A 23,397-nucleotide genomic window follows, 5' to 3' on the forward strand; every position below is an offset into this window, starting at 1 on the left:
AGGCTAGGTCCACAACCAGATAAACTAAATCACAGATGAACCAACGAACTAGGGAAAGAAGTCTAACATATTTTAGAAGACAAATAGTTCATGTATCAGGATAATAGATAAACCAAGGATAAATCTGACTAGAAATGCTAGGAGTGAGAGGAAGTACCCCTGCTGTTTACATAGCATTGTTTATTTGCTGACATATGCAGTTCATTTTGGCATTGATTTCAGTTGAAGGCATGTGTATTACTCTCGCAGCTTGAAGTGACACAATGATATCAGAAAGCAACAGGGATGAATGAATAAGGTGAAGTGATTTGTCACCTATGATCCAATGCAACTTGTGAGTTTTACTATTACAGTGCAGGGTAACAACCTCTCACAAAGCGGTGAACTGTGAAAAACTGGGCGATGCATGTCCTTTTCTCTGGCAGAATTTTCTTCGTCTTTTAATTTTGACAGTGATAGCAAGATACAGTTTTATACTAAATAATACGTTTGAGACTCTAGAGGGAGGACTATTTTTAAAAATGGGCCAAAACCCTGAAGTTTCCCTGTTTAACCCAAAGGACGATGATAAATTGATCTGAAATGTTACTACTTTTTAAGTGAATCTGTTAGGCAGCTTCTAGTCTTGGCTCTTTTTTATGTATTATATTTTCAAAAACCCATCTGAATCTGGTGAAAAGCAAGCAAGAAAGAATTGTCTATGTGGAAACCACTAATGGGGAGATGGCCCTAACAGAATTCTTTTTTTTTCTTTACTGTTTAGTTTAGGTTGCAATATTCAGTATAACTGCAGTGCTTCGTTCTTGCTGAGAATTTGGGGTAATTATTCAGGTGATAGATACCAAAACTCTTTAATTTTCAAAATGTGTGTGTTATAGCTACAGAGATAAGAGGCTGATTGCAGCTAGTTGGTGGCTGCAAAGTCAGGGACTGGGTTTTTCAGGGAGTGATACACAATGCCAGGTAGATGCCTAATGCCGACCTAAAACCAGAACTTGCAAGAGTTGCTGTCGTGGTTTAACCCCAGACAGCAATTCAGCCCCACACAGCCGCTCGCTCACTCTCCCCCTGTGCAATATGGGAGAGAATCAGGAGAGTAAAACTCAGAAAACTCCTGAGTTTAGATAAAGACAGTTTAGCAGGTAAAGCAAAAGCCACACACGCAAGTGAAGCACAACAAGGGATTCATTCACTGCTTCCCATGGGCAGGCAGGTGCTCAGCCAATCCCACGTAACTGTTACTTGGGAAGACAAAATGCTACCAGTCTGAAGGTTCCCCCTTTCCTTCTTCTTCCCCCCAAATATATACTGAGCAGGACATCATATGGTATGGAATAACCCTTTGGCCATTCTGGGTCAGCTGTCCTGGCTGTGCCCCCTCCCAGCTGCTTGTGCACCTGCAGCTTTCTTGCTGAACAGTCCTTGTCTTGCTATAAACATTGCTTGGCAACAACCAAAACATCAGCGTATTATCAACATTCTTCTCATTTGAAATCCAAAACACAGCACTATACCAGCTACTAGGAAGAAAACTAATTCTACCCCAGATGAAATCAGGACAGTTGCTTATGCCTGGCCCTGCAAAGATCCACTCCTCACTGCTCTTGAGTGGGGCTACATAAGCATTTAAAAATAGATACTGGAAAAAAAAATCAAATAGAATACAGCTAAGTTCCTTTTATTTTATCTTGTTCGCTTCCAGCAACAGAGGTCGGTTACTTACACAGATTCCTTTGGGGTTAGAAGAGGGTTTATTTTCATTCTTTCTGTGTTTAGAAACAGAGGAGGAAGAGCTGCTGGTCTGCGAGGTGTTTGTGATGTTGGTCTCTTGGCTGAAGGAGCTGTTGTCACTGCTGTGCCGCTGGTGCACATGCTCGTCCAAGAGGGGGGATAATGGAGGAGGGAACAGCTTCTCTTCTCTTTTCTTTGCCACCTTCTTCACTGAGCTACTGCTGCTCCTGGGACACAAGTAACAACCAGTTGCATTTCAAGAACCTTGGTTAATCCTCCATAGCACAAAGCTCTATATTTTATTTACTGAGAAGCCTCAAATATGTCCTGCAGTCCCCACGTCCTAGGAGCTAAGTCAAAAGGGGACAGGCAGTGAAAACAGAACAGCCACCTCTGCTTTTTCAATGGCTGCAGAAACCTCCTCCTTTGGAGGATGACTTCCAGTGCATTAGTACAAATTGTACTCAATTTAAATGCTAATTTGAGTCAGTCTTCATTTGAGAGGTCACAGAGGTTCTGACTCAGCAAAGTGCTGGAAAGTTTTATGCATGGGGTTAGTTCCTTTCATATCAAGTATGACTATTTCTGTGTTTAACATTAAGCATCTTTTTAAGAGGTGGATTAGGGCCCACATAAGCAACCTTGGCAAGAAAACATAATAGCACATGGCAAGTGAACAACAACAAAATTATAACAACTGCAAAGTGATAACCATAACAATAACAAGATAATAATTATTTGACCTCTAGAATAAAAACAATGTTCAACACTATATTAAAATGATACCTAGTAGCTGGCAAAAGCCCTTGAGCAAATATTGGTTGATGAATTGAACGTGATTCAGAAAATGAATGTGGTTTTGACATGAAAGCTCAAGTAATATGATAATCTATTGTCTGGTTTATGTACAGAAATTGTTAGCTGGCTAGAAATGGCAGCGGTGATACACATTAAAACAAAATAAGGTGCTAGAACTTTCTCCCCTCAAATCCATCAAGAAAGAAAAAACAAACCAAACACCCCACTGTCTGTTTAACATGTTAATCTACTCATAGATTTTTATTTATGTACTGTCCTAGCTCAGTCAATGAAGATAACCTGAATTTTAATCTTTTCTTAGACATCTAATACTGTGCTACACGATCATTTACATTTCATGATTATTGACTAAAATTTCAATAACAAATTAAGTCAACAAGAATTTATGCTTTGTTCCCAGGCACCTTCAGTCAGTGTCAGGAATTATAGATCTACTTTGTCTTAAAGTAACCAGGGAAAGAGAAGGCAACCCAAGCTTCCTTACTCCTCATTCTGGAGCTCGCTCTCATTCCAGTCTGGTCTCTTTTGCAGTTTCACCAACAGTATCAATATCTGCACCAGCTCTGGTCATTTCCCTACTCTAGACCTTTTGAGATGCAAAAATAGTTTAGCCTATCTGTGAAATCACAGAGTGAAATCAACCCAAATCCCCGTGTTTCAGGTTTTATAGCTCTTCTACTCAAAACTACTTTAATTTGACTGAAGCAGAGTTAAAAATGTCTTGTTTGAAACTCTCTCATATTAAGAATCATCACACCGAAGAAATAAAATGAGCACAGAATTCATATTGCCTTACAGCAGGACTGCTATGGATGCTGTCCTGCTCAAAAATCAGGTGGGCCTGAAGAAAAATCAAAGGAAAGCAACCAGGTTGGAAGAGACCAGCAGTTCTCTGAGGAGACTGATTTTATGCATACATACTCCTGCAACCAAAAAGTTCCCACTCAAAGCCCCATTAGTTAGCTTTCTTACCCCCAAAAGGCATTTTTGAACTCAGACAAGTTACCATAGCTATAGCACAGTAATACTCTGAACCTTTTCCAGATGAATGTTTTCCAAAGGAGACTAAGCACCACCCCAAGAAAACGTGCGTGTGTTACTGGACTGTGCAGAGGAAAAGCACAAACAATTAATGAAATACCCAGGAGCAGAATCCAAACCTCCTGCCACCCAGACAAGTGTCCTGCACAGGGACCCCTGAACATGCACATACAGGTGGGAGCAAAGAGCAAAGTCCTTCTCTGTGCCACTGTGCACGGAAGCATGTGGAGCATTTCTTTCTCCTTGGTACGGCTTTGCAAAGGGAAGAGCAACCAATTCTGGCAAATCTATCTCAAAAGAAGAAAAACTGAATGTGAGCCATTGGCCAAGTCCCCATTAGGATCTAACCCTGCAGCACTGGTGATGCTCCTCAGCACATCTGTGGCTATTGCCAGGACTATGCAAGGCTCTGTCTTTGCACATGGGGAAATTTAAGGCATGTGTAAAGCAATCAAAGCAACATTTCTCAGCTGCTACATGGAGGTGGAGAGATTAACAGAGTAGTACAAGAAAAAATTAAGAAGACTGCAGGTACCATGGTTAAAATTTCACTACTTAAAACTAGTTCACTTCATCTTTGGGCTCAAATATAAGATGGGGCAAAACATGATATAGGTGTAATTACCCAGTTCTGGCACATAAATCATTCTGTGGGTGGGAAGACTTAACCACAAAGGAAAATTCACCTGAGAGTTTTTGGTTGGTGTTTTTTTGTTTTCTTTTTGTTGTTGTTGTTTTCTCTAGAACTCAAACTAAAAAACCCCAGCAATGCTTTAAGGTTATCATTAGTGGTGGTGGTTTTTTGGTGTTCTTTTCTTTTTTTTGTTTCTTTCACCTATTGCCCACATAATCCTATGTATTTTTGGAGGAATTGAGCTGAAAATTTATTTAGCTATGTTACCTCCCTCAGATTTAAGCCAAAGCATTTCTGTTAACAATAACCTCCATGAAATAGGTTGTTACCAGCAGATAACCAGATTGTCACTTTGCTTTGGGCTGTTAATGGGCTAAGAAACTGGTCTTTGATTGCAGTAATCGCTAATTTTGAATGAATTTATTGCAATAATTACCAGGACTCAATGGTCTAATTTGCTGACGTGATTGTTATTTAAACTATATTTAAAATCTAGGGAGAAACACAATCAAAGAGCAAGGAAAAAACAAGCAGAACTGATGGTCTTGTGGCTGCAGGGTTTAATCTTTTTGTCTGAAAAGGCCAATTATCAATAAATGAGAAGGATCCCCATCTGCTTTTTTCAGCCTGGTTTCTTTTAGGGCAGAAAGCAAGCAAGCAGGCAACAAGAGGTCAGTGTGTGAAGGAGAGAGAATTTCCATCTACCCTCACGTTTCAGGCTGCCTTTCTTTGCCCTTCCTTTCTCCACTCCTTGTGGTATCTCTGGCCTATTAGTGAGACAAAGCCATTGTCTCTACCAGTCACTTGGCTTTCCTTGGCCTCTCCTCTCCCTGTCCACAATGAAATGCTGCACAGGGGGTTAGCAGGGAAAGGTCACTCCTGCATTAGCTTGGACCATATGGCAGCAACTGAATGATGCTGAAGTCATTGTCATAGATGTAGAAAGCTGCCTCCACCGTGAACGAACCCCAGTGAATGCTGTTGTGGCTACCCAAGGGATTGGCTAATATACGTTGCAAAGTACAGGTGCATCTTTAACTAAAGGTCAAACAAAAGTGAACAGGAAATCTTGAAAAACAGGCTGAAATTCTTGCCTCAGACAGACTTCCAGCGTGCCTGTTAGACGGCAGGCCTGTTTCACTGCTATGAGTCTAGTTTGAGATTCAGACTTACAGTTTGCACCAGCAAATAACTCCCTGTGTTGTTATAAACTGCCAATTGTTGGCAAATAGTGCTCTGTCTGGACTGGGTTCACCCATCAGGTCTTCAGATATAACTGGGATTCAGCAGCCCATACAATTAATGCTTAAATAAAAATTGGTCTGGCAAGCAAATAAATACATAAAAAATCCTCTCCTGCAAAGTGGGCAGCTGATCTGACAAAAATGTAGCCTAACAGCAGTGTTTCAAGGTATTATGAATTACTTGAACAAAACATGGTATTATCTATTCTTTCATTTGCTATGGAATATCAGAAACAAGGAAAATACAGAGGAAATAGTTTGCATAATTTTATTTTAAGAATCATGTCAGATTTAGGGAAAGGCATCAGCCCCAGCATGCGTGAGGGAAGGAACAGAGAAATAACTAGTTGCTTATGCAATGACTCCATAATCCAAACCAGCTTTTTGGTTGTGCGAATGGTTTTTAAGTTCAGAACGAACTGTTTAATATTTCTACACTCAAATTGTACATTTAAGCCAGAGAAACTTGTGGAAATTAGGCATACAATTGCCCATATTAGACATGTAACCCTTTAAAAAATAATTGTGCATCTTTGCTTGCTTTATTGAGTCCATATATTTAGGGAAAGATTATGAGAAAAGTATATTCACATGCCTGAACTATAGAAAGGCAGCCGGCGGGAGCTGCAAAAGCACAGGTGTGGCCTTTCACTGGTTCCTCCAGACTCCTGAATGCCTCCAAATTTTAGCCCAGAGATCATGATCTTTCTGTCAAAGAGTCTTGTATCTATAAAAAAGCCCAATGAAAATCTCTGAAGTCTGCCTTGGGGAACTTGGCTTGCTGGCACCGAGATCAAGTTCTAATGGGAGAGCCCTAATCTTCCTTCGAGTGAGAACATCCACCACGGGACACAGCACCTTCCTAATGGATGAACATCATCATCACACCTGTAGCTGGATCACCCTCATTTCTCAAAGTCCTATGTAGAGACTTAGGAATTCCGAAAGAAAATGTGGGACCTTTGGGAATAAAGAAGTAAATGGCAAAGTCTGACTTTCAACCTTTTACCACTGAAGTGCTATTTTCCCCCATGCCCTTGAAAAGTGTACTTTCAGCTTTCCCTTTATTCTGCCTCCCCATAAAACTCTACTTAACCCTCTAGAGAACAGAATCACTCCTAACTGCTTAAAAACAATCTGGGGCTCTCCAGAAATTTGTCATCACACAGTTCAGCCAGCTCCCTAATCTTTTGGGAAACACATTTTTCTACATTCAGTTGCACATCTCTGGCAGTTGAAAACCTGAATTATCAAACAATATTGCATTTGTTTCAAGTGGACTCAGAAGACACTAATAACAAATGCAGAGTGATCCAGGTCTCAATCATTGCAGTGGAAAAGAAGTGAGAAAATTTTGTTTCAAAAATTGAGGCAGATGAAAGGAGAAGCTAGCATAAGGAAATAACTATTGATGGACACAATTATATTTTAACAGAGAATACCAAAGGCTTGAAAGCTCCAAGGAATCAAATTAATGACCTGGAAAACAAGCTCAAATTAAGAAACATCAGGTTGGGGGTGGATCCTTAGGGCTTGCTGTCGACAAGAATAGAAAGGTTTTTTTAATGGATTGTGGAGGTGTTGAGGATGGATAATCCTTGATTCCCTCTGCAATATGTCTCTGCTCATTGTATTTCTAGCAATGACAATCAGGCAACACCCATCATGATGTTTATCAAATCTGCAACATGTTATGGATCCCACTGTAACTTTGAGCTCATCTGCCTTTTCCAGACTCCAACTCTGATTTTCTCAATGGTACAATGAGGAGTTAGTTCAAGGACTGAAGTTACTCTGTAATTGGACCAGTATAAATAAAATGACGCTTAATCTTCTTTAAGAATTTTTAAGTTTGTGTGCTATTTCTTCAATGATTTTTGAACTTAATCCAAATTTAAATACTACTACAATCAAATTGTTTTCAGAAGCACATTATGGGTTTGATTCTTTGCTTTTCCTCATGTGAATCACAAAGAAGTGCCTCATCTCAAAATTGTAAAAGCACGAAACTGATGACAGAAGGGACCTGCACTCTCTAGTTATTTATAGAATGTTAATCTTGTGATTATACTAATCAGAATAATTATTTACGTGGCACTTGTTTGCTCAAGCATTATAACCATCTCTCAAAGACACTCTGAAAGGCACAAACTATTTAATTATATGGCTGCTGAAATACAAAGCACGTATGTCTGAGGCATTTAGGATGGTCACCCCAGCACTACTGTATATACAGTTATAGAATAAGAGCCACTGAAGTGAATGGCAAAGTCACTATTTTGCTCAATAAAAAGCCTGCTTTTAGTAGGATTCTCTGGCCATACAGGTTAAGGATGATGGGAGCAAGAAAGAACATTGAAAGGATGCAGTATGAGAGTAGAAAAGTACAGGATTGTGGTGGCACTCTGAACTACTCTAGTCCATCAGAAAGATGAATGAATCTCATCCAAAACCATGTGGATCCTCTTCCTGATGGATGGGAACAGCAATGCTGGGTCACTTATGCTTATGGGCCATAAGGCCCATCTGGCTCTACAGCAAAGACATTTGTAGAACAGGACCACGAAATCCCTCATGAATGTCACGTGAAAAAAAAAGAACTTACTCTTTAGTGCTGGTTAATCTGTGATTCGGTATTGGAGAGATACAAGGTGGGAGCAGGCATGAAGCTGAAGGGTCCTCCAGGCGCTGCTTCTTGCTTTCAACAAAGGTATCCAGGCTTTCTGGCTGCTTCAAAAAAAGGTAAAGCTTGAAAGATCCAGCATCTATGCACGATTTCACTTGCCATTAAGAGGAGCTCAGGAATCTCCTTGTATTTCCTTTACAGTAGCAGCAGTTAAAATACCGGTCTAAGAGAAGTGAAAGTCACCTGAAATCAGGGCTAAACGTGCTCCAAACACATGACATGAAGTTATATAACAAGTGACATAGCCAGATAATTAGGAAGCAAAATGCCTCATGTGCTATAGATATCTTCTGTAGTGCACTGGAATTTAATTAATAATTCAGATGGAATGACTTGATAGCACCAAATCTTACTCAAGTAAATAGCTTTTACTCATTGACTTAATGGAAGTTGATGGGAAAACTTCCCTGAGTAAGTATTCCTCACAGGACTAAAAGACTACTGGCCTGAGCTGGGGCAGTCATTAACAGCGATAGCTCGTTTGAAATTTGCTTTGAAAGATTCCCTGATGCATGACTTTTGTGCCTGAACTAGGATGATACAAGCAAAGCTGATTACTGCTCTGTCACTGGAACCTTTCTATCAGCCTTCAAGCCCACTAGTAGATGGGTAAAATAAATCTTTTAATAGCATGATTTAGAAACCCAAATCAGGCTGTCCCTACCTTGTTTTAACTGTTGATACACCCTCAAGTCATTCTAATTGGTTTGTTTCCCCCCGGGAAGCATTGAGCAATCATACAGCAACCGAACGGGCTGTTTCAGAGCGTAGCTTATGTTTGTACAATCCCAGAGTGAGATTCCTCATTTTGTTACTTCCTGATTCAAAGTCCAGCTAATGAAATTATGAGGTTCCATCTTTCACATAACCCCTTTTTAAATATACATATATCTATATTTATTTTTTCCCCAGGATGTCTCAGTTTAGTTGCCGATATTATACTTTGTCATAGCCAAGATTCCTTCATCATCATACTAACACTTTACTAAGTTACCTCGCAAGATGTTTTTTTGTATAATTAATACACACCCTGTTGTACTTATACATACGCATAAGCATGAAAATTCATACATCCCTTTCCTCTTTCTTCTCCTTCCTTCTTACATCTCTGCCTTTAGTGTACAGCTAGAATATAAATGGAATAAAAACCTGCTGAGTTTACTCATGATTATTTCTACTTAATTCAACAGGGAAGGAGCCACTGCAGTGACTCATGTAGGCAGGGGTGCAGAGCCCATGTCTGCCTGGCATTGTCTGTTGTATCTTGTATTAACTCTCCCGTACCGCTAGACTGCTCAAACTCAGGATTTCAAGAACAGATGGCTGAAGTCACATTCACAATGATTTATAAAATTTGGGGTATAAAAAAAATACACCGTGATGACTTCTAACAGACAGACCAGAGCATACCATTTCAGCTGGAAAAACTGGCTATAGAAATTAATTTATGACACAAAAGTTCCGTTTCTTTTCTGAAAACACATTTGGTTTGAAGTGCGTTGTCATATCTCACAAGACAGGATACCCTTGGGCATCAATAACGCAAAACACATGACAAAACATAACGCCTTAAGTCAAAACATTTGCTTTTTCAGGTAGCTGTGTTGAGAAAGCAGCTAGTTAAGCAAATGATATTTCTATGAATCACATTTGTTTATATAACAAAACAATATAAAGACCAAATTCACCAGGATCATAAGCAAGCACCATTCCATTGACTTAAGTGAAGCTATGCCTGTTTAAGCCAGTGGTGAAAGTGCCGCAATTCTGCAGACAATAAAACACTGCCTTCCAAATAGGAGTAATGTTTTCTGAGTACGGCAGAACTCATAGTAGTACAAACTCAGCACTGGGAGTCCTTCTGCAGATTACAGAACACTGGAAATCAACGAGTAAGTGAGCAAATACAGTGAAAAAGCTTACAAGATAAATCTCGAAAAATACATTCTTCATTGATTTTGTCAGTTGAAGTTTGTGATTTACTAGTTCCTGATGTTAATTTGTAAATATATGTTCTTTGTAAAAATGATAAAGCCTTAGTGTTATGATGCCTCCTTACAGCCCTGCTGCGGGTGCAGCAAGGAACTACTGACTGTGGTCCTGACCTCGAGGATGCATAGAAATTCAGTGTTTTCCTCCAAATGATGAAAAAGACTTACCTTGTGTTTCCTTTTGGATTTTGTGGATGGTTTTTCAGCTGCAGGGGTAGGGGACTCTCGAGATGGTCGCCTGTGTTTCACATTTGCCTCTCTTGGTTCACTTTTTACAGATGTGGTCTCAAAAGGCTCTTGTCCAGGTATCCTAGAGAGTAAACTAAGGTCTATTTTCACCCAGAGAGATTTGAGTTCTTCATATTCTCTCAGTGGGGACAGAAGTTCATTTTGTACAATTGGGATAGGAGAAAAGAGCTGCTCCTCCAAGTCATTGCTGGTCTGGTCGCTGGATGTGTTGCTGCTGTTGCTAGTTAAACTACTTACGCTGAGGATGTTACTGCCAGAGTCCTTCGCTTTGACGCCACCGGCAGGCCCACTGCAAGCTGGCAACACCTTGGCCTGCAGGCTCTCCTCCTGGTCTGTATTGGAGTCAGAAGTAGATGAGTCCGTTTCAATGAATTCCCGGGACTTAGGGACAATTTTGCTGGGGCCTCTGTACTTTTTCTTCTCTGAAGTGAGACCTGTGCTAGTTCGTGGTTCTTTCCTTGGAGCAGTCTTCCCAACTGCTGCTTTAGTTCGAACCTTTGGCTGCTCGGGGGGTTCCTGTGTGTCTTTTTCTTTGGGAGTGTTGCTGGTATTATTTGGTTTGGGCCAGTTATACTCTTCTACACTGGAAGTCCTTTCTACCTTTTTGGGTTGTTTTTTCCAAGTAGTCCTTTGTGAAGTTGGCTCATTATGAGCTGGTGACTTCTGCTTGGAGCTTTTTGACTCTGGGGTTTTCTGGGCAACCCGCGGTTTGGCTTTCTCTCGGATAGGACTGAGGATCGCCCGGTCTTTGGAATCGGTCGGGGGCAGGCTGCTGTTGAGCTTCCCTTTGTTTTGCCCTTCAGCCTGCTGGTTGCTCTGGGCCTGGGAGCCGGTCTCGCTGTGAGGCTCATTTTGATTGTTGATGATGGTCTTGTTGTGGGGGTTCACTTTATTTAGCCATTTATCCAGCTGCCATTTGTTTGCTGAGGGAGGTTCAGGCTGCAGTTTGAAGAACGACAAGGAACAAATCTCAGACAGAAGCAATGCTATTCCTTTTAAATGGGAACGTTTTTAACGTACCCTTTTATTTCAGTCAACTCATGGTGACTGCTAGTTTTATGGGAGTATTTATGGAGTATTTATGGTTAATTAGGCTTCCTTATCTGGTTTACGATGCGGCCCTGGAGAAATTTAGTACAACTAAAAAGTTTAGCTAGTCCCTGAAGACATAGTTTTGTCATGTTGCCTTTCCTTAGTCCCAGCTGAATACTGTGTCAATAAAATCTTCTCTAGCTACAAGCAAAAATCTAAATATTTCTTTAAAGCAATTCAAATGTAGGCCAGAAGGATTCTTCCAAAAGCTAGAATAAGTATGTGGGTCATACACATAAAACTGTAAAGAGAGAAAAAAGTTGGCAGCATCAAACAGCACAGAACTCCAACATTCTCCTAAGTGGGAGCAGGATTTCACTCCCTCCCAGGCTTTCCCCCGCGAGCCCCCGCTGGGCAGGAGGTGAGAGCTGGCTTTACCTCTGGCGTGGCACTGCGCGACTCCTCGTTGCACTCGCTGTCGCTGGAGCTGCTCTCGCTGTCGGAGTCGGACTCGGAGCTGCTCTCGGACTCGCTGGAGCTCCCGGAGCCACCGCTGGAATGGGCCAAGCCGGTTGCATGTGCCGCCGGCACCGGCAGGCTGCTGCGGGGAGAAGAGCCTCTCGTGTCAATATGCTGCTCGTCTTTAATAAAGTGTTGCCGTGGGGGCAACCACCCAGTGAACCCTGTTCACACCGACTTTCCTCGGTATCAACCCCCTCTTCTGCAGTACAGACCCAATGAAAGTTCCACCGGCTGTGCCACCGTGGAGCCACCAAAGGACCCAGTTGGATTTATGCTTCATGGGACATGCTGATAATGGCATTAATAATGTTACCGTCATCATCACCCTCAAATGAGAAACATTTCAGTGTCACAAGCCTGAGCTTATTAGCCCAATGATTGCGAAAACTAACAATCAAGCTTAAATAATTTATTAATGGAATCACGGTTTCTTCATTTTTTGCCAGTTCATTTATAATTTATGATCAAAGGAAGGACATCAGGCAGCCAATATTGGACAAGGCATTTTAAAAATTAATTTTCATGAATACTTTTACACTGCGGTATACAAAAACTACATATTTTTGACAAGTCTCCCGGGACTGCCCAAGAATTTTTTAATAGCTGTTTTTCCTCTCATGTTTATGATAATACAGTGAGAAAATGGCATTCATGCTGAAAATAAGCCTCTCTGTGAAATGTATTTGTCTGTGTGTTCAACTGGCCTCCAAGATGTATTTATTAGCAGTGTGCTGGGCGTCATTGCTTTTCCTCAGCATTTATTTGTAAACCGAGAGGTTGGATGACCCGTTTTTAGCACTACAGAATTCTGCCAGTCTGAGTCTTTATAGACTCATCTTTAATGTCAACTTTTTTGTTAGGGAGATAACCATAAGGTTTTATGTCTCTTCAGCTGATCTATACTGAGACTTTTTGATGATTGATTTTAAATTTGTGAAGCTGACAAAGCAAAGTGTTTGAAAATTGACACCATTTGCTAGTAGTCCTTTATGGATATTCAATTTTTCACCTTAATATATCATATGCTGCGTGTGTCCCATATTGAGTGATCCAGAGATGCTCAGAAGTCATGATGCAGCTTTGCTTTCATTTCTGCTGTTTTTCTACTTTCCCCTGAGAAGGACTCAAGTAATCGAGGTACATGCCCACCTTCCCCTTTCAAACTGAGATCTCTGTGTATCACGATGCTCTCTTAAAAAAACACAGTAACTGAGAAACTGGAAGTTAGAAAAGCCAGAAAAAACTGATGTGTGACCCTGCTAGAGTCTTTATGTGTACTGCCACTGGCTTCGGTGACAATAATAAATGTTTTTTAATTTTCTTCTTATGCTAAGCTGCTTTCTCTCCCCCTCCTTGTTGGTAAACCCATCCCTTACTCTGCGGTTGGTACCGTAACTGTCTCCCTGAGCATTGCAATGGTCCTGCAGTGCCCATTGACAGAACAGCTTGGTGCTTTAGGGTGCGTTAATGAAACCAAATTACTCACTTGGGTAATTGCTACAGATCACGAACTTTGTTGCTCATTAAGTGCATATGCTTTTTTTTTAATTCCCCTTCTACTAGAGACTCTTCACTCTACTGACTCAAGTAGAGCTACTTCAAACATTTCAACTGGAAGTAGCAGGTAAATAAAAGAACAGGCACTTTTAAACATTTGGGCATTTACAAAAGTATGATGGAAAACTAAACACTGTTGAATTAAAAAATTGATCTTACACTTTGTGTTTCATGTCATCATTTTTGGAAACCACTTGTGCAAGTGTTTTTCTTTCTTCATCCCTCCTTTTTAGTGTGTGCATTATTGTTTTTCTTTCTTTATCCCTTCTTCTTAGTGAAGCTCATGGAAGTGTAGGGAAATACATTTTTCACTTATTTTTTGTTTTACAGTAAACAAGGAAAGAGAACGGTGGAGAAAAAGTGAATGTGTTTGTGGGGGAGTTTGCCTTTCAATTCAGTATCTTGTAACTTTGGTCTTATATTTTCTATTTGGAAAACACTAAAAGTAGATGAAAATCAAGTTTTCCTACTTGATTACAATTGTTCCCAAGAAGAAATAATAAAAACAAAAATAGAAAAAAAACTCCAAGGATTCCCAGACTGAGGAGGCAAACACAACAACTCCATTCTGAAATACCAAAACAACACATCACCCTTGAAAAAAAATGTTATTTATGGAATTATCAGAACAATGAAGTTGCAATTCAGAAATTACTTTTCTCCTAAATCTGTGAGTTTCATCTGTTTCATGTCTATTTTCTGTTTGCACCCCCAAATGGAAGGCGACCCCCAGACCGCAGGATGCGTGTGGGGCTGTTCACACCTCTCTGCAGTTCTGCCTAAGGAAACGCTCTGTTGTCAGTGCTGGCAAGTTTGCTCTCATTAAGATAACTGACTTAAAGGAAATCACCTCTTATAATAGATCAAAGAAGGAAGAGCCAGTGTCCCAGCAGCTAAGGCCAGACCTTTCCAGCCTTTAAACACAACCTACATCTTTCAGCACTCTGGAAGAGAACTGACACCGTCACTGGATGCGCTTACACAAAACAACTGGAGTTGTACTGTAGCGAACTGTAACTGTCTGACAAAGAACTCAAAGGGGAAGAATAAAACCACGGATATAGATGGCAGCTCCAACCTGTCCTTATTTTCTTTCTTGCTGCACATCAGCCTCAGAAAAAAGTTATCATATGCCAAACATTACTGAATAACACAGCTCAGCAAGCTTGCAGGAACCAGACAGACTCAAAATAATGTTTTTCATACAAACCGCAATGAGGTCATATTTGTCTTTCATCTGGGATAATAAAATTATGCCTTGGCTACATCGGGCAGTTTCATGCTGAAGACATCATTGCTGATCTACATTTTTAAAGTAGAAGCATTCACGTTTCATCATGTAGTTTGGGTTTAAAGTAACTGTTTGTATGCCTTGCAAAACAATCAGATAAGATGCAAAATGCCTTTCCTAGTATCTCATCATATTAAAGATAGAGAGATCTTGCACACAGCTACATGAACAATCAACTGCTAATAATGCTGTTCAGCAGAACGGAAGAAAACGCAGAGACCTTTCACATACAAGTTCATGGGAAAAAAAAAAAAAAGTGAAGAGATTCTGGGTTGTCTTCTGCATTTTTTTCCTTAAATAAAATGTGTCTTTTAGATCGAAAGAACAGGTTGGTTTGCACCAAAGAGTTCTTCACCTTTAAAGTTAAATCACATTTTAAAAGATGCCGAGACAGATTCTGCAAATGTGCATTCAAGCAGCTGTTACACAAATAAATTTGGCTTCTTCACATAAGTATCAACTACATGAACTAGGGGTTGCCTCTCTAAGAGACTTTCAAAGCAAGCTTTGTTGGGTTGCTAAGATCCAGACAAGGAATGCCGGCCTGGACAAGGTTTAAAATGGATTTAAAGCATTTTATCATCAGACACAAGTCCTCAAAGTGACTAAAGAGAGCAGGAAGCACTGCTATTTGAAACTCTTGAATTTTTATTTCCCAGCAGGAGATGAACACTCATATTGTTCCTCAGTGTTTGGGTGGACAATGTTTTTATTTCATTTGAATGGAAAGAAATATTAATAAAAACAATGTTGCACAATGGAACAGAGTATTGTTTGGGTAAATAACACTTAGCAGAAAGCCAGTTCATTATTATCACTTGAGGTTGGAAGCCCCTACTGAGACCAGTGACCCGCTGTGCTGGGATTTGTGTAAACACATGATGAGATGCAGCCTTTGGGCCAAAGAGCTTGCAATCCAAACACACAGAGCAAACACTGGAGGTATCACAACTCTCATACTGAGTGCAGACCTGTCTAATTCTCTAAGCAAGAGGACTCTCTGCAGTTAATGGAAACATCAGTTTTGCAGCCCTTTTCAATTTGTCTCCCCATTTTCCAAGCCCTGTGCTCAGCTGAGTCCCGCAGGGCAGTCAGACGTGCTCTGCCCTGACCCAGAGCGTGCTGTCCGCGAGGAAAAACACACACAGCTCAGCGGCAAGGATCCCCATTGCTCAGGCCAGATGGATCAGCATCTGCTTACCCCTCTCCAGAATAGCCTCTTCTGTGCCAAGGAGATGAGAGACACTGGAGTGACACTCACACTGTAGGTGGGAGGAGAACCAGACCTCCATCTCTTGCAAAGGCCACAATGATGATGGCTTTAATTGCCTGCAGGCTGGTAAGCTGGTCTCCTCCCCACTATCAAACAATGAAGCAGATGGAAGAGACCTGCACATCTGGAAGCAATTTGGAGGGAAGGTCTTCTGCAGCACGTTCATCTACCTCCCTTCTTCTGCTTTTGCAGTACACAACACTTCCCCTGTCCCTTGCAGCTTGGCACCACGACTGTGCGTAGCGTGGGCACCAAGTATGAGATAAGAAATGTCTTGAAGGAGGGGACAAAGACCAGTATCACCACCTGACAGTGGTTATCAGCACTCGTTGAGCTCAAACCTAAATGCAGGGCAACTGAGACTTGCAGGTGTGCGCCGCTGTCACGAGCTGGCACTGCAGCTGGCTGCTGATGGCTCCTGGTGAGAAACTGCTTCCAGCTTATCACTCACCAACCATTTTTCTTTCACTGCAATTCATTGGTATGGGTGATCTGCCTAAATTTAAACATCTCTCTGCAGCTTCTCTGTTTTTTAACTCATGGATTATTTTTCCAATACCAATTAAAGCAGACATGGCATTATTATGTGTCTGGATTATTATGCTGCCTAGAGAACTGGAGGCACACTATGCAGCTTACATTTTTTTGTTGTTGTTGTCATCTAGACTATTATTACATTATTTTCAACACATCATTTACTCTAATAAATGGTTTTCAGGATTAAACCTGGTGGTTACAACAAAGATAATATGAAACACTAAAACTCATTAACTTCTATTAAGAAAAATAATAAACTTTTTACCCTGTAAATACATACGTTAAAAAAAAAAGCCATATAATTCAGACTACTGCAGTAAAACTCATCAAGGAACAAACATTTCTGACAAGTCCTTAGCTATCTCCCTGAACTTTTCAGCAATTAGATGTAGTCATGTTAACTGCTGTGAAGCAAATTTGGCAAATAGACAGTGCCCTCCAACAACAGGTTTATTCATTCCAACCCTTCCTTTTTAGGGTAACGATGAATTGGCCATTTGTTCCATTGCTCTACCCAGAAATCAAAATGTAAACTTTGAGACAGCAGCACTGCTGGGCAGCGGGAAATTGTAGATGGGAACTGACCAGTGAGTCAACAGTGTATCAATGCTGGCAACGGATTTCCACAAGAACCAGCACTCTACAAAGGTTGCTTTACTGTACAGGCCTATTTTTAGGGCAAATTCAACCAATGAAATCTGGAAAGCAGAAGGTCTTTGCTGGAAAAGCAACTACAGATTTGACAGAGTGGTTGATCTTCCTGTTGATGCACTTGGATTAATTTTGCTTTGTGTCTGAGAAGAAAATATGTCTGTGCATCAGATCCTGCTGAGTAAAAGAGAGACTATGTTGCCTATCCTTAATCTGTCTTGTCTATTTAAAATGCAGATTCCTTGGAACAAAGACTCTGATTGCACAGGGTGCTGGAAAGTGGGCACCCAGCCCTGAATAAGGCCCTTGTGCACTTCAACCACACTACACCATCCATCGGAAGAGAGGGTAACGCTCACTCTTGGGGAGATAATGTTGTTCTCTCACTCGCTACACTTTATTCGGAGAAGAGACAGAGGAACAAACTGGCTTCAGCTTTTCAGAAGCTGACCCAGGTTCCCCTCCAGAGTCGATTTGTACAGAAAAACTCTGAACCTGAGGGGCATTACCAGGAGTTACTGGACTCACTGAATTCTGTGTAACTGTTCAAAATAGCTGCTTCATTATTCCAGCAGATAATAATAGAGCAGCACCTAGCAGATTAATATTTAGTGTCAGAACTTAATACCATAACTGTTCAATAACGAAGTTTTATTTCTCTTCTGTTCTTCCACCATTATCAGGAAGTAATATTCTCTTCTAATATGAAAGGGAGCTGCCATTTTTTTATAATGAATTGTTCATATCTATATCTTCAAACTTATATATGACTGCCATTAGATTGCTTTTTAAAGAAAAGGATTGCTCAGAATGATTTGTTCACTGCCTCTCCATTGGTTACTAGTAAATTATTTATCATCAGGCTGGTAGGATTCAAATCTAAACTTTCAAAGATCAGGCTGACACAGGAACTGAAAACCTGTATCAAGCCCTTTTAAAATATTAATCAGCACCCTGGTCAATGAAATGAAATAAGGTGTGGAAATTGTTACTTCAGCTAACATTAGCACGCATAGTAAGACATCACTTATGATGGCTCTCTCATGTCAAAACACACGGAAAGGGAAAACCTCTCTAATGTGTTATTCAGTACGTGGCAGCTGATCTGCCTGTTTCAATCCTGAACACTGTAATGCAAATAGGAGTTCTGATTTATTTTGCGAGGGAGGGTAATTTACAAGATATTGTATGTAAAAAGCCACAGTATCATTTCACTGTGTTCAAAAGTAACTGTTTTAATCAAAGACTGTTTATAACAAGATTGATAGAGTCACTGAAACAGATTTTTTTTCATATACATATAACCCTTTTATACTTTCGGCTTTAAAGACCATAAAAAAGGATAGTAAAGATGAAAGAAATAAAAAGAATGACAGAGCTAACTCCTATGAGCCACAATCTATGTCAAAGCAGAACTAAAGTGATTGACAGCTTGCATTAGTAATGAATAGAGTGGGGAAAAGCTGCCAAGAATCCGTAACAAGGTCAAAGCCTTCCAATAAAGAATTACATTAGCCACAAATCCTAGGTGGAACTGTGTATATACATCCGCAATGTGACTTCACCCATGGTACTGTTTCTACTGTCCTATTCTGACACTTTCCCTGGCTTTATTCCTGGACTACAGTGAGTTCTGACTCTTTATCACACCTGCGACAAAGAACAGGTGTAACATACCAAACTGCCTGTGAAATTATAAGAAAACAAGCAGAAGAGGAGGAATTTTAATGGCACATCACTAACAGTGCACATAGAAAACTTTCTGAACTATTGGTATGGTAATCGCTCTCCTTCCAATTTCACAGCACTCTTATACACACTTGACATGGAAGAGAAGGGGACTTTGCATATAAAAGCAATATTGTATCCATGATTTGTGCAGGCATCACCCTGCTCACATCAGAGTTTGGAAACAATTTTGTGCGAAGGATATTATTCGGGGGATGCAGTGAATGTAGACTTTTTGATGTACAATATTTTAGTGAATGGATTCAAGTGTCAAAGAGCATTATTTGTACTATGCCCTGATGTGCTACTGTCTGTTTGGTATCTGGAAGAAAAAGAATACCATTTCTTACCGTGAGGCTCCAAAGGGCCTCATATGATGTAAATAGAACCATTTCATCGTATCAATATTGCCTCACTGAATCAAGACAGATGTGAGTATTGATACATCAAAACTTATTTATTTTCCACAAAGGAAATGTGGAATACTGCATCTTTCAGTACACTTTATGAATCTTCTGTGAAAGTTTAGAAGTACATACTCACCCCTCTACTGATTTATAATTTTAAGTCAACATAAAATGTTTTTAATAAGTCACTTCTTTGCACTTCGATTTTACTTATTGCAGCAGAAAGTCCAAGCGTGGTCATGACAAGAAATGTCCAAAGAGAACCTCTAAAAGCAAAGTGTTGGCTTTTTTTTTTTCCTCATTCGTGTATGGCAGAAACTTGGACACATAATGCTCGTTTTAACTGAAAACAGAATCCAGCTTGCAGAGCCTGGTGGGAAGAGAACTGGGAGCTATGGGACCGAAACACTCTGGTGCAGATGGATCCACATGACACCTCCAAATCCTCAACATTTGCAGTCTCATCTGCTGAGGAGAGCTAATTTTACTATCTTGAGAAACCAAGTAGTCAGAAAATAGGAGAAATTAGTATTTTTTTTCTCTTTTCCCATGTAAGACACCACCTCTGAGCTTGAAAAGGGGCCAAATGGTGCATCCTGATTTACCAGAGCTTTACAGCACACACGCAGTCATTCACACCCGTGTTCTGTGTGCAAGTGTCACAACGTCAGCTCAGGAAGCCACCCGAGGATTTACTCTCCAGGGGAATCTCTTGGGAGCAGATCAGCAGTATAACCACTTCCAGACCAGAGCAAAGAGATGAACTGGGAACGTGAGTCTCTGCAAGCCAGAGAAGGGAAAACAGCCTGTTGCAGTCTGTTAAAGCCACCGCTATTTTAAAAAGGCCCACGATTGCCCCAACTGTGGATATCGTCAGGAGTGTGAGGAGCAAACCAAGCAATAAAGGGCAGAGATAAAAACTGAGTACAATCAGGATTGCATAATATTTTACTAAATGAGCTTCAGCTGCTCACAAACTGGCACCAATCTCCATGCATTACACACTGTGCAAAGCATGAAACGGCAGGATTGGTGCTAGAGGCATGGAGTGGCTCGTAGGTACGTCCTCAAGTGATCAAGACGCAAATAATTCACCTCTCTGGAGATGACTACTGCACCTTTGTAAAGAAAGACAACCCTGCAGTCATAGCACTGGTCTGACCCTTTAGAAAACTGGTTTGATTCCTGTGTCTCTCTGGGTTTTCATGGGCAAAACAATTAAATTCCTGTAGCTTCTTCCCTGTTTTTAATGCAGATAGTATTGAGACTCTAAGCATATTTATGCTCATCAGATTTAAGCTGCAGGAAAACAGGGGCCACAGAAGTACAGAGACACTAAGGAAACCAAAAGCAGACACTTAGTTTCACTGTTACTGCTGTAACAGTAAAAAAGAATCATCATTATTAATAATGAGCAATTAATCTGAAATAGTTTTTAAAGAAGTATTCCTAAAGGCACATGATGAATTTATGGCACACCACTAGAGCCTTTCATGGATATAAAGATGTACTTCAGCACATGACTTGTTTTTTGAACAAGGAGGAACCTGTCTAGTAAAATATTAATAAAGCTCAATGGTGAAACATAGGTGTCTTTCTTACAATTTATATTAAAATGGAGTGAAAATCTCAATTTGGAGTGAAAATCAAAATCTTTTCTGTATTTCTGTCTAACATGAGCTCCTTTTAATGCTGTTGATTTTTGCCAGCTACGTAATACACTGCTTCATAGATTTAAAAAAAAAAAGGCATTAAATCTAGTTAGGATTAAATATCATCTTGAAGGATCTTTTATTAAGAACAGAGATAAATCTTGAAGCAGCATCCACCCTTAATTATGACATATGTAGATATTAAGGAAAAAAAGGTGCTTCTTTGAGTGATAAATGGACCTGAAGATCCTTCACAACATTCACTATAAATCACAAAAGGCCATTAATAAACAGTCAGACAAAATGACAGTTACTACAAGTATCTGCTCTCATACTTTGCCTAATACTATCAGTGTCATGTTTAAACCTGACATCTTAAATCTTCGACATGAAAACCCTTTAAGTCAAAAGGCTCAGCTATTTTAAACAGAATTTTCTATGCTTATTATTTTGAATGACAGCAAAAGGAAACAGAGAATCCTTAATTCTTTAACCTTATCTGGCTGAGAATCTTGCCTTTCAGCCTTTTTCATCAACACCAAAATAAAGGGAAGACTATATTAGCTTCTGCACCTGCTTACCTGGGTCTTGTGGGCAAACAGAGTTGCCGTGTCTTCCAGAGGGAGCTGGTGGTGCTCAGCACCTTCAAGACGGGCTCTGTGGGAGTCACGTCAAAACACAGCAAACAGAAGGACTGCACTGCCGGTGTGCGTGCTGGGGAGAGGTTTGGAGCCAGCTCTAACTTAAACTGGAAAGACTAACTGGGTTCCCCAGAAGTAACAGTTGTAAGACTGGATGCCCTCCTGAGGTGTCACCTCTATACTTCATCCCCTCTGCCACGCTACCTGCTCTCTTAACCCAGGCCCAGAGGAACCGGGACGCCTGGCAGAGGCGGTTGAAATCTGACCTGGAAAGGTCTGCGGATGAACGTTGTATTCCCCAAGAGGGGTTCAGGAAAAGACAAGTGGAGTGACCACAGTCCTGAATATAAAGTGGATTTTTTCAATGAGGTGCTGCAAAAAGTAACATTTTGTCTATTTTTTTCAGTATGGACAAAATAATTTAGATCTTTAGGACTAGTTAAATTATATCTTCTTAAAAACCTGCCAGCTAAGTAGCTTTCATTCTGGGCACTTATGTCCCTGAGTTATAAGAAATGGATTTTTCATCATTACCACCATTCAATTTTCCTCAGACTGATGAAAGGTTATTTTATCGGCAATGATTTGTTGAAGGTCTGCCAACAAGCAAAGGTCAGGAAGACCCCAGCCCCTCATGGATACGGAGGTGAAGAGGCAAAGTTTGATCTCCCTTCAACTTTTTATTGTTTTCAACTTGGTAATCATTCCTTTATTGACTAAGGTGCAAATGTGTTCTTCACACATCTGCCCAGGCAGCATCAATCTCCCAATGCTCTAGTGTGGTATGGTGGTTGCCTCTTAAGTGAAACTTGAACCTCTCTTGCTTGTTAATGACAAAAATCAGTAGAAAGGTTTCAGTCTACTAGCAGAGAAGTATTGACACTTATTTACTGCATTAGAATGAAAAAATAACCCACTCTCTTTAATTTTGCCTGCAGTATCTGGGCTATCATGGACTTAAATAAAGCTAAATTAACCAAGGACAGAGCTCACAAGCCAGGCCCCGCAGTAGCGGGAGCACAAGCGGTCAAAGAGGCTGAGCAGGACTGATGGCTCCTGCAGCAGAGCTCCAAGGTTAACAGTGCTTGCATCCCCTCCAAATGCATAGGGAGAGACAGACTCTGTGGCCCGGACCTCAAAGGCTCACCCTGAATTTCAGATCAGTACTAAGCTGGGTCCTGCTCAGTAATAACATCATTCAGCTGATCTGTCTCGCTTCCTTTTTTGCAGAGCAAAACCTACAAGACCAGTCTCGAAGTTCAGATGATGCCTTCAAAACCCCGGAACAATTTAGCGTCTGTTCAATGCTTTGTTTCTTCCACTGCTTTATAAATGAAACAACATCCCTAAATGTACTTATAAGCAAGTTGTGCAGAGGCTGCTGAAAGAAAACAGTGTGGCAGCATGTTCCTCCCACCACGCTCAAGTCAGGCTGGATTCCTGCACCAACAGACTGTCAATGGGAGTTTGACATGGGCAGAGTTTTGAAGCTGAAAGCTATACTTGCTAGTTTTGAAGTGGAGAGGCTGTTATTTTTGAATCTGAATTCATAAAACATCACTTATCGTCTAGGTTACAGATGGACTCAGGATCCCACACTTGGCTCCAGAGTCTGGATAACTCACACTGCATATCTGGGGCTTGGGTTCAAGCCCATCTTGAATATAAATTTAGAATGAGAGAAATACATGCAAATACCAGGCATATCATA

At 40.6% G+C, this 23,397-nt stretch overlaps 1 protein-coding gene across 4 annotated transcripts in view; it reads right to left on the minus strand.

Moving 5' to 3' along the window:
- AFF2 (ALF transcription elongation factor 2) overlaps nucleotides 1-23,397 on the minus strand; it is a 333,326-nt gene that overhangs the window by 29,668 nt on the left and 280,261 nt on the right. For 3 of the 4 annotated variants that reach the window (XM_082062239.1, XM_082062240.1, XM_082062237.1), the window contains exons 10-13: nucleotides 11,866-12,028; nucleotides 10,315-11,334; nucleotides 8,075-8,199; nucleotides 1,724-1,958 (exon numbers count right to left, since the gene is read on the minus strand). In XM_082062239.1, coding sequence (XP_081918365.1) covers nucleotides 1,724-1,958; nucleotides 8,075-8,199; nucleotides 10,315-11,334; nucleotides 11,866-12,028 — 1,543 coding nt within the window. The remainder of the gene's footprint in view (nucleotides 1-1,723; nucleotides 1,959-8,074; nucleotides 8,200-10,314; nucleotides 11,335-11,865; nucleotides 12,029-23,397) is intronic. The other variant, XM_082062238.1, reaches the window with a different exon arrangement.

The sequence above is a fragment of the Streptopelia decaocto genome, assembly GCF_964273445.1.
Source record: "Streptopelia decaocto genome assembly, chromosome: 10".
Classification (NCBI taxonomy): Eukaryota; Metazoa; Chordata; class Aves; order Columbiformes; family Columbidae; genus Streptopelia; species Streptopelia decaocto.